This window comes from Mastomys coucha, unplaced genomic scaffold, assembly GCF_008632895.1.
Source record: "Mastomys coucha isolate ucsf_1 unplaced genomic scaffold, UCSF_Mcou_1 pScaffold1, whole genome shotgun sequence".
Lineage (NCBI taxonomy): Eukaryota > Metazoa > Chordata > Mammalia > Rodentia > Muridae > Mastomys > Mastomys coucha.
The window spans coordinates 40,309,690-40,321,214 of NW_022196891.1; the positions used below are offsets into that span (position 1 = coordinate 40,309,690).

The 11,525-nt window shown below is 40.5% G+C and overlaps 1 protein-coding gene across 1 annotated transcript in view; it reads left to right on the forward strand.

The window, feature by feature from the left end:
- LOC116096562 (putative inactive deoxyuridine 5'-triphosphate nucleotidohydrolase-like protein FLJ16323) overlaps positions 1 to 8,738 on the forward strand; it is an 11,541-nt gene extending 2,803 nt beyond the window's left edge. The window contains 10 exon segments of the mRNA XM_031378526.1: positions 724 to 784; positions 3,186 to 3,212; positions 3,215 to 3,420; positions 3,499 to 3,669; positions 3,671 to 3,719; positions 3,722 to 4,702; positions 4,705 to 4,841; positions 4,843 to 4,927; positions 4,930 to 4,969; positions 8,558 to 8,738. Coding sequence (XP_031234386.1) covers positions 724 to 784; positions 3,186 to 3,212; positions 3,215 to 3,420; positions 3,499 to 3,669; positions 3,671 to 3,719; positions 3,722 to 4,702; positions 4,705 to 4,841; positions 4,843 to 4,927; positions 4,930 to 4,969; positions 8,558 to 8,738 — 1,938 coding nt within the window.
- Positions 8,739 to 11,525: the final 2,787 nt, after the last annotated feature.

The window sequence follows — 11,525 nt, forward strand, 5'->3', positions numbered from 1 at the left end:
TCCTCCTGCTCCTCCACCTGCTGCTCTTCCTGTTGCTGCTGCTCCTCCTCCTGCTCCTGCTCCTCCTGCTCCTGCTCTTGCTCCTCCTGCTCCTCCTGCTCTGCCTGCTCCGCCTGCTCCTCCTGCTCTGCCTGCTCCTCCTGTTCCTCCTGCTCCTCCTGCTCCTCCTGCTTCTCCTCAGCAGTCTCGCACTGTCGCAAAGGCTGGCTCTTAATTCATGGCTTTTCTGGACTCTGCCTCCCCAGTGAAGGATTAAAGGTGTGAGCCACCACACGTAGCAACATTTTTGATGAACAAGGTTTCTGGAGCCTGTCAGGGTAACATTATCGCCCAGAACAGCCACTCTCCTTCTGAGGCTGGTCTTGGGATACAGCTGTGCATCCTGATTCCAACCTGAGCCTGAGGTTCAACAAAGCTTGACAGGGACTTTGAAAAAAAATAATTCATGACTGTTTTTAGTAGTGTTTACCATTCATGAAAAGTACTTTATCTCCTAGACCATTTCACAAATCCCTACTTGTTCTTAAGTTCAAAGTTATTTTCTCTGAAGCATTCAGACTTCTGTGCCATACACATCATAACTCCCACTGCCTTTATGCACTATGACAGTCCTAGGACACGTAACCACTGTCACGTTTGGTACACCCAGTTGGGAGTGTTTGCACCCATCCTTGCCATATAGAGTTGAAAGTCAAATATAATTCCAATTGCTCCCGTACCTAGAAGGCACTAGATGAAAAACTACAAACACATACAAATGTGCTTGGAGTGACATATTCAAAAGGTAAGAAAGCTTCTGCCATCAAGAAGCTTAACATCTGTAACAACCAGATTTCAGCTCACGCGTTCACATGACTGGTGACTCATCTATCTGTACACCAAACCCTTTATTTCATTTTGGTCAGTACTTTGTTCTTCCACACCTACAAAGCTTTTCCCAGGTGTATCTATTTCTAAGTCTTTTTAAGGAGCTTGGACAACTTTTTTATTTTATGATTCACCTTCTCCTTCTACCTTCCTACTTGTTCTTATACAGGTCTTTTGAGGTCCAATAATTCCTGCTCCTTCCATTCTAACATCAGCCAGACATGACCTCTGATCTACCTCCAATTCACACTTGGCATGACCTCTGATCTACCTCCAATTCACACTTGGCATGAACTCTGATCTACCTCCAATTCACACTTGGCAACATGCAAGTTGAATTTGTATCTCCCTGAGGACTCTCTTGGTGGCAGTTCAAATGCTTGTGAAAACCTCTAGTTCTTAAACTTCTCTAAGACTTCCTTAAAAGGACTAAGGAGATGACAAGACCCTTATCCAGAGACTGACCAGAATCAAGGAGATCCTCAGATGGACCTTCGGTTCTCTCTGCCCCAAACTGGAAAAATAGTTTGTTAGTCCATGGTTCATGAAGGTTACAGTCAGCCTTCCCCAATCCCTACACTGTAAGTTTTTCTCTGGAATCTAGATCTGGGGTTTCTGAGCTTTTTACTTTCTAAAGCAGATGTCCTTCTTCAATCAATGACACATTTTTGATCAAACTGTCCTATTATATAAAGTATACTATATAACTAGAGGTAACCCAGAGGAAAAGAATATCCTATGGCACCAAGTCTATACTGGCCAATGTGAGACCAAGTCCAAATAAATTGTAGACACCTTATATCAATGCTCAGACTAGGAAAACCATGTCCATTTGTTCTTTATGTCAAGTCTGCTACAATCAGTACATCCCAATAGATTAAAGTATTGGTTCTCCTCAAATTTCCCAAGTTTGAACCCCATTTGTGGATCCGTTGAGAGTCATAGTCATAATCACATAAGCAACATTTTGGTCGATATTTGACCATACACTTCATGGTAGAATTATAATGGATGGAGTTGGAAAATTCTTTCAGACAAGTAATATACAACAGATGACTAGGGGGGGCTGGAGAGATGGCTTAGTGGAGATATGGCACCAACTGCTCTTCTGAAGGTCCTGAGTCCAAATCCCAGCAACCTCATGGTGGCTCACAACAATCTATAATGAGATCTGATGCCCTCTACTGGTGAGTCTGAAGTCAGCTACAGTGTACTTACATATAATAATAAATAAATCTTTAGGCCAGAGTGAGTGGGGCCGATTAGAGCAAGCAACCTCCATTTTCAGCAACCACATGAAGGCTCACAACCATCAGTATAGCTACAGTGTACCCATATAAATATAAAATAAATAAATAAATAAGTAAAGAAAGATGACTTTTTTTTTTGAGGCTGGTGTAAATATATTTCTAACACTACCAGTTAAATAAAGTACACACATACACATGTATACAATGTATACAAGACTTGATTATCATAGTATTTAATAACTTATCTTTTGTAAACAAGTAAATCTTCATTAGCACATCTCTCATCTGTAGCTCTTTAATACACTTTGGGGTTGACTTGTGTGGAGGTTTTTACATGTGCATTACAATGAAAGAGGCTGTCAGTTGTGTAAGCTCTCTGTTGTACAATGACATCTCGTATCTCACACACAATGGGGATTTCCCCATTACAATAAGATTTGCAAGGTATTCCTCAGCCTGCGTGTCAAGCAACTCACTAGACAGAAGCTCTTTGTGCTACATACTAAGTCCCTTGGGACTTATTTTCTCCAGAGCCAATCTCAAATACATTTTGAGCTCACAGCAAATACCTTTTTCTACATCAACACTCTTCGGTTGACAATGTTGTCCTTTTTCAGTTGCAAGGGCTGATCTCTTTAGGTCATTGACACTATGGACACCTTTCAGGTGCTGGTTTGGGTCTTCTGCCCATGGCCCAGTTCCTTGTTCCAACTTCAGAATCACCCCAGAATTACTACTTCACTCACAGAAGCACAGCAGGCAGGTTGCTGTTGGTCCCCAGCATCAAATCCCACACCTCAAAGGGGACGTTGGTTAATACATCCTTACAGAATTAAATCCAGAAATGCAACTATTTTCTAGACTCTTTAATCCATGAGGAACACCATAAATCACATTTACGGTTCTGCCTATCTAGCACCATCCATGAGACTCTCTAGATATAAAAAGGTCAATAGAAACTATGGCCACCAACCTCTGACAAAGAATACAACACATGGCCTAGAAATGAAAATCAATTATTCTATTTGTTTTTTTTTTCATTTTATAATATATTTCAATGTATATTAGAACTATCCATCATGAGCTGGGTGTTATCACACCCACCAAGTATAAAGTAAGACATGCACAGCAGCAGTCTATTATCAAGTAGTAGTGGTATATACACAATCAGGCCTGAGCAGGTCCTGAAGGCACAAGCAAGTTACATGAAGTTGCTCAAATGCCTGTGATTTCTACTCCTGTCACAATGCCATCTACTGCCAAGCATGCATGTATAGCCTCATGGGGTGTTCCCTATGATGATGTGATTTCTGCTCCTGTCACAATGCCATCTACCGCCAAGCATGCATGTATAGCCTCATGGGGTGTTCCCTATGATGAGTTGACTGAAGAAGAGAAATCTAGAACCTGGTTTACTGACTGCTCTGCATGCTATGCCGGCACCACCCAGAAATGGACAGCTGCAGCATTACGACCCCTTTTTGGGACAACCCTAAAAGATACAGATGAGGGACAGGACTTCAGGCGCATAGTATTACAGTTTGTTTGGAAGTAAAAAATGGACAGATATATGATTGCTCACTGACTCATGGGCTGTAGCAAAAAAATTGGCGGATGGTCAAGGACTTTGAAAGGTCAGGGACATGGAAAAATCACTATTAGAAAATTGATAAGACATTGCGGAAGAAGTATGTGCATAGATCTCTCCAAGTTGGCAGAGGATGTGAAGATATTTGTGTCCCATGTAAATGCTCACCAAAAGGGGACTCCAGCTGAGGAGGAGTTCAATCATCAAGTAGATAAGATGACCCATTCTGTGGACAGTCAGCCTCTTTCCCTAGCCATTCCTTTCATAGCTCAATGGGCACATGAACAAAGTGGCCATGGTGGCAGAGATGCTGGGACTCAACAACATGAACTTCCACTCACCAAGACTGACCTATCTATAGCTACTGCTGAGTGCCAGATCTGCCAACAGCAGAGAACAACAATGAGCCCCAAATGTGGCACCATTCCTCGAGCTGAACAGCTAACAACCTGGTGGCAGGTTGACTACACTGGACCATTTCCTCCATGGAAAGGACAAAGTTTTGTTCTTACTGGAGTAGATTATTCTGGTTATGGACTTGCCTTTCCTGCATGTAATGTTTCTGCCAAAACCACCATCTGTGGACTTATGGAATGTCTTATACATCGTCATGTTATTCCACACAATACTGCTTCTGACCAAGGAACTCATTTCACAACCAGAGTGTGACAGTGGGCCCACGATCATGGAATCCATTGGTCTTACCTTGTTCTCCACCATCCTGAAGCAACTGGTCTGATAGAATGATGGAATGGCCTTATGAAGACAGAGTTAAAGCGCCAATTAGGTGGCAGCAGCATGGAGGGCTGGGACAGAATTCTTCAGAAGGCAGTATATGCTTTGAATCAGCATCACATGTATGGTACAGTTTCTCCTGTAACCAGGATCCATGGGTCCAGGAATCAAGGGGTGGAAAATGTAATAGTTTCACTCACTGTCATTCTTCATGACCCTCTAGGAAAATGTTTGTTTCTTGTTCCCACAATCCTAGGTTCTGCTGACTAGAAGTTTTATTTCCAGAGTGGGGAGTGCTTCTGCCAACAAACATTCAATTAATCTGGAAGCTCAGACTTCCCCCTGATAATTTTGGCTTTCTAATGCCCTTAAAACAACATGCTAAGAAAGGATTAACAGTTGTTAGGAGGGGAGATAGATCCAGATTACCATGGAGAAATTGGATTGCCTCTCCACAATGGAGGTAAGAAAGATTATGTCTGGAGTGCATAAACTTAGTACTACCATGTCCTGGGATAAAAGTCAGTGGGAAACTACAACAGCCCATTCAATGCAATCCTTATCAAAATTCCAACTCAATTCTTCACAAACTTAGAGCCATCTGCAAATTCATCTGGAATAACAAAAAAATCCAGGATAGGAAATACTATTCTCAACAATAAAAGAACCTCTGGTGGAATCACCAAACTGGACCTTAAGCTGTACTAAAGAGCAATTGTGATAAAAACTGCATGATATTGGTACAGTGACAGGCATGTGGATCATTGGAATAGAATTCAAGACCCAGAAACGAACCCACACACCTATGGTCAACTGATCTTTGACAAAGGAGCTAAAACCATCCAGTGAAAAAAAGACAGCATTTTCAAAAAATGGTGCTGTGCCACACCCACTCCAGTTGACTGTCCATGACAAGTCCAAAAGCTTGGCCGCAGTCCTGAGGCAAAAAGTTTCACGGAAACTGGTCTCCTGGAGGTCCTTGGCATCCCGTAACATGGATATGGTCCAGATTTGTCCTTGCGATAGTCAATGGAGGGTTTTGGGTGCTTTCTTTCAGTATTGTTTTATTATAGGTATAGAGGTGCCCCCATGGAATGATTTGACAAATAGCCAAGTTAGACTGGACTTTGTTTCCTGGCCTCCACCAGGGTACCAACATCCTAGTCAATCGCTGAGCTAACCCTGGGCTTGGAATTTCATAAGAATGTTACTTATTCAGATGAAATGCCTCCAGTGTTGAAAGAGAGATAGTGAAAGAAATCAGGCATTGCAGTTTACTGGATAAGAATTAATAATCCCAGGGCAAGTTCAACAAAGTAAACTTAGAATTCTCATTACAATCATAATGAGACTACATTTCATAATAGAAGAAAGTTGGTGGGCTTCTCTGGTAAATGGAGGTCCCCCACAAATACTTAGAACAAGAGCTGAGTCACTCCCATATACAGGGATTTACAATGGTCTAGGAAGAAGATGGGTTGTGTTCTAAGAAGAAACTAGAGTACTTTAGATAAGGCTGACTTTATCTCAGTTGTAACCACTGTCTAGTTCCTGCCAATTTTCATGTACGCATTTTTCTGTTTTGTTTAAAGAATCATTATGCATCACATGACCTTGATGTACCTTGGCTGATATAAAATCCAACTTCCTTATTTCTTCTACAATGACCATAAAAGTCTGATGCTTACTTTGAGAAATTACACTCAGATTCAGCACTCTCTTGTATTCGTGTCTGTCTGTCACTCAGCAACTCCTTGCCCACCTGAGTACGGGAACCCTGACTCTCCCCGGATTGAGGGACCCAGACTGGATCAGCTCCTGGCAGTACTGGCTCAACTGGCTGTTAGCATGTAGAAGAATGCAAATCGATCCATTCCTATCTCCTTGTACAAAGCTCAAGTCCAAGTGGATCAATGACCTCCACATCAAACCAGATACACTGAAACTAATAGAAAAGAAAGTGGGGAAGAACCTTGAACACATGGGCACAGGGGAAAATTTCCTGAACAGAACACCAATAGCTTATGCTCTAAGGTCAAGAATTGACAAATGTGACTTCATAAAACTACAAAGCTTCTGTAAGTCAAAGGACACTGTCAATAGAACAAAACAGCAACCAACAAGTTGGGAAAAGATCTTTACCAATCCTATATCCAACAGAGGGCTAATAACCAATATATACAAAAACTCAAGAAGTTAGACTCCAAAGAACCAAATAACCATATTAAAAATGGGGTACAGAGCTAAACAAAGAATTCTCAACTGAGAAATACTGAATGGCTGAGAAGGACCTAGTCATCAGGGAAATGCAAATCAAAACAACCCTGAGATCCAGAATGACTAAGTTAAATGTCAGAATGGCTAAGATCAAAAACTCAGGTGACAGCAGATGCTGGAGAGGTTGTGGAGAAAGAGGAACACTCCTTCATTGCTGGTGGGATTGCAAGCTGGTACAACCACTTTGGAAATCAATTTGGTGGTTCCTCCAGAAATTGGACATAGTACTACCACCTATACCACTCCTGGGCATATACCCAGAAGATGCTCCAACATGTGATAAGGACACATGGTCCACTACGTTCATAGCAGCCTTATTTATAATAGCCAGAAACTGGAAACAACCCAGAAGTCCCTCAACAAAGGAATGGATACAGAAAGTGTGGTACATTTACACAATGGAATACTACTCAGCTATTAAAAACAAGGAATTTATGAAATTCTTAGGGAAATGGATGGATCTGGAGAATATCATCCTGAGTGAGGTAACCCAATCACAAAAGAACATACATGGTATGTACTCTCTGATAAGTGGATATTAGCCCAGAAGCTCAGAATACCCAAAATACAATCCACAAACAAGAAACTCAAGAAGAAAGAAGACCAAAGTGTGGATACTTCATTCTTTCTTAGAAGAGGGAACAAAATACCCATCGAAGGAGTTTCAGAAACAAACTATGGACAAGAGACTGAAAGGACAATCCAGAGACTGCTCCACCTGGGAATTCTTTGCATATTCAATCATCAAACCCAGATACTATTGTGGATGCCAGCAAGTGCTGGCTGACGGGAGCCTGATATAGCTATCTCCTGAGAGGCTCTGCCAGTACCCGACATTAGCAGGAAGGGGTGGAGTGGTGAGAAGGGGGGGGGGTGGAATAGGGGTTTGTTTTAGTTTTTGTTTATTTTATTTTATTTTATTTTATTTATTTTATTTTATTTTTGTTTCCTTTTTTTTTGGAGGGGAACCTGGGAAAGAAGATATTGTAAATAAAGTAAACATCTAATAAAAAAAAAGTTGCAGAGACAAACTTTGGATCAGAGACTGAAGAAAAGACCATCCAGAGACTGCTCCACCTGGGAATCCTTCCCATATTCAATCACCAATCCCAAACACTATTGTGGATGCCAGCAAGTGCTGGATGACAGGAGCCTGAGATAACTGTCTCCTGAGAGGCTCTGACAGTACCCTACTAATACAGAAGTAGAGGCTCACAGCCATCCATTGAACTTATTACAGGTTCCCCAATGAAGGAGCTAGAGAAAGGACCCAAGGAGCTGAAGGGTTTTCAGCTCCTTAAGACGAATATGAACTACCTAGTACCCTCAGAGCTCCCAGGGACTAAACCACCAACCAAAGAGTACACATGGTGGGACTCATGGCTCCAGCAGCATATGTAGCAGAGGATGGCCTAGTTGGTCATCAATGGGAGAAGAGGCCCTTGGTCCTGTGAAAGTTCTATGCCCCAATATAGGGGAATGCCAGGGCCAGGACGCAGGAGAGGGTGGGTTGATGAGCAGGGGGAGGGGAAAGGGAACAGGGTTTTGCTTTTGTTTTTTGTTTTTTGTTTTTTGTTTTTTTGTTTTTTGTTTTTTCCAGAGGGGAAACTGGGAGAGGAGATATCATTTGAAATGTAAATAAAGAAAATATCTTTAAAAAAAAAAAAACTAGCCTGGTGGTGGTGGCACACGCCTTTAATCCCAGTACTTGGGAGGCAGAGGCAGGCAGATTTCTGAGTTCAAGACCAGCCTGGTCTACAGAGTGAGTTCCAGGACAGCCAGAGCTACACAGAGAAACCCTTGTCTCGAAAAACAAAACAAAAACAAAAACAAAAACAAAAAAACTGCAACAGCCTAATCCAAGCAGGATGACAAAAGATGCAGACTCATCAGGAATGAAGGTATGGGTCACTTTTCCAGGAAAAGAGCCAAGACCTGCTAAGGTGCTTGCAGAGAGTGAAGGAAATGCAGAATGGGAAAACATTTGTATAGATATTTGTGGTTTCTTCCAATTTCTTTAATATCAATCAGTATTTAAGTTGAGATACTAAAAGAATGTTCCCAAAGAACATTGACCTATTCCAAATTTACAAATACATTTGTAATTGTATGAGGAATAGTTATATCATGTTAGGTTTATTTATGAACTGGTTATTGTTACATTTGGACAAGACATATGATTTGTGTCAAGTTGACAAGGAGTGGGGTTGTGGTGGCTATTGAAGGAATCCACACCAGTGATCTAGACCTTGAGCCTGGAAGACACAAGTTTCTGACCTGGTCCTTGGCATGTAGATATTGAGACATAGTGGCCATAAAAAGTTTAGGCCCAGGCAAGGTAGTACACGTTTTTAATCCCAGGAGCCAAAGGCAAGGACATCTCTAAATTCAAAGTCAACCTGGGACAAAGCAAGTTCCAGATCCAGGCATGGTGGTCCATACCATTAATCTAGTCACACCTTCTGCCAGATGCCTACATAAGGATGCTAGCAGAAGGAAGATTCACTCTTCTTCACCTGCTTGCACTTACTTGCCAGAACATCTGTTGGAACCTACTTCTACCGAAGAGCAGCTGAAACAACCAGCCTCATGGAACTGAACAATGACTAGATTCTTGGACTTCCCATCCAGTTGCCCACTGTTGGGTTAGTTGGACTACAGACTTTTAAGTCATCACAATAAATTCACTTAATGTATAGACACATTCTATAAGTTCTGTGACTCTAGAGAACTGACTGATAACTATGGGAGTGGTTTGGCTTTGCTTTCAAAGATGATCTGTTTTTTTTTTTAAAAACAACAAGGTTTAGGGACTGGAGGAATATTGAGTAGAATAATTAGAAGGATGTAGTAGAGTCATTTCCCTGTTTTCCTTTTCCTCAGTGTTTGTCTAAGCAGTAAGTTTATTTAATGGGAGGATTTCTTTCCCATCATTTTTCCCCTACTGAGTATAGACTCAACTAACAAAGAGAGATATATTCTTCTGTTGAAAAAAAATTAAATACAAGCTCTAAATACACACACTCTTCCACTTACTAGACCATTCAAATTATGGAACATTTTTTCATAGTTCTACTTTTAATGTCTGTATTTCTTCTTTGTCACATATTCAACACATTCAGAAACACTTCCCTCATTCAGTTGAGCTACCTTAATCTACTTACCTGGATATTACATGATATGAAGTAGAAACAAAATACATATTTGTTATATATTTTACAAAAGTTTTTTTTTCCAGTAAAAAGGAGCTATGGTCAAGTCAACAGTCTTGGAAATGTCCAAGATGCAATTGAGCTTTTAATTTCTACTACTAGTAAAGATCAAGAATTTAAAAGTTTTAACAAATATCTTATGTGAAGTTTTTTTTTAGAACATTAAAGACAGCTCCCCTGTCACATATTTCTCATATTTCTCCAGAGACTCGGCTAAGTAGTCTCTAGAATACAACTTTTCTTAAATCCACATCAAGCTAAATATATTGAGGGAGGAACCAATTAGGGAAATTTACTTAAGCAAGTTAATTTAGAGAAAATTAAATAACATGAAGGAGATAATTAAAAGCAGATGTGAAGCCCAAAGCAGAGTTTTAAAACACTAAATGACAGGCTCAACATCTTATACATCCACTCTATGGCATTATAATAAGTGGTGTTTGAGTCCTGACACCCATGACATGGCAGCTGTAGCTTCTGTCTTCATGCAAGACCTGAGCATTTTCTCTGGGTCTTTTGGTCTGCATATAACATACCTTATAGTGGCATTTCACTCAGTCACAATGGCTTGGCAGGATTCTAATTTGTATGTTTTCTCTTTTAGAACATAACAGTGTACAAGAGCATCTACAATGGACAACATTCTCGCTTTCACATTCATTATCCCATTCACTAAGTGCTTCAAGATTGATTCTTGAAGAAATTCTCTTCCTTATAGTCATACTCCAAACAGGTAACCTAATAAAAGCTTTGAGATGAAGAGTCAACCCACCTCTTTTCTGAGCCTTTTGCAAATGCTAACTAACTTCTCCACTCCCAGGACCACATGCAGGGTTTCAAACATCTATTTGCTTTCATTTTTTCAAATATTTTTAAAGTATGTGTGTGTGTTTATAGGTTTTTGTACATGGATGCAATACCCATGCGGATGAGAAAAGTATACCAGATCTTTGAAGTTAAAGTTATTATAGGCAATTACCCCTGCCCTTTTTACATAAAACAAAAATAATTAAATAGAAATAGCAAATTCCAAAGCCCTCTAGGTATTAAACATTTGACTCTGCTGTCTCAAATATCAGTCGCCAGTATACACACACACTTTGTTTGTTTGTTTGTTTTGTATTTAGTAGAGTTTAAAATCTTGGCTCTTACTGTGGTATAAGCCCAAAATAAGGACAATTTTTAGACATTGGAGTTCATTGTAATAAGGCTGTACTTCAAAGACCCTCACATCACCAGAGGATTTTACCTCCATTGTAGCTAAGTTGAGAGTTGACAGTTCTGCTGTGCCAAGGAATGAATTGTAGGCATGATTTTTGGACACAGACTTCCTGCTATGGTTAAAACTATTTGACTTGAGTGAGTGACTTTATTCTCAGGCCACAGAGAACAGGTTACATTCATTTAAGAAATTGTGTGTATTAAGATAGTCTATCCCTAAAGCCATTCACTAACTGTTTCAATGAACAATGGTTCTGCTTGGAGGGTGGCACAGACATTAAGTGAGGGTAAGAATCTGGTTCATTGGCTGTGAGAATTTGGAAAAGCATTCATCTCAGAGAAAGAGTAACTTATAAAGGCCTCTTCTTCAAACTT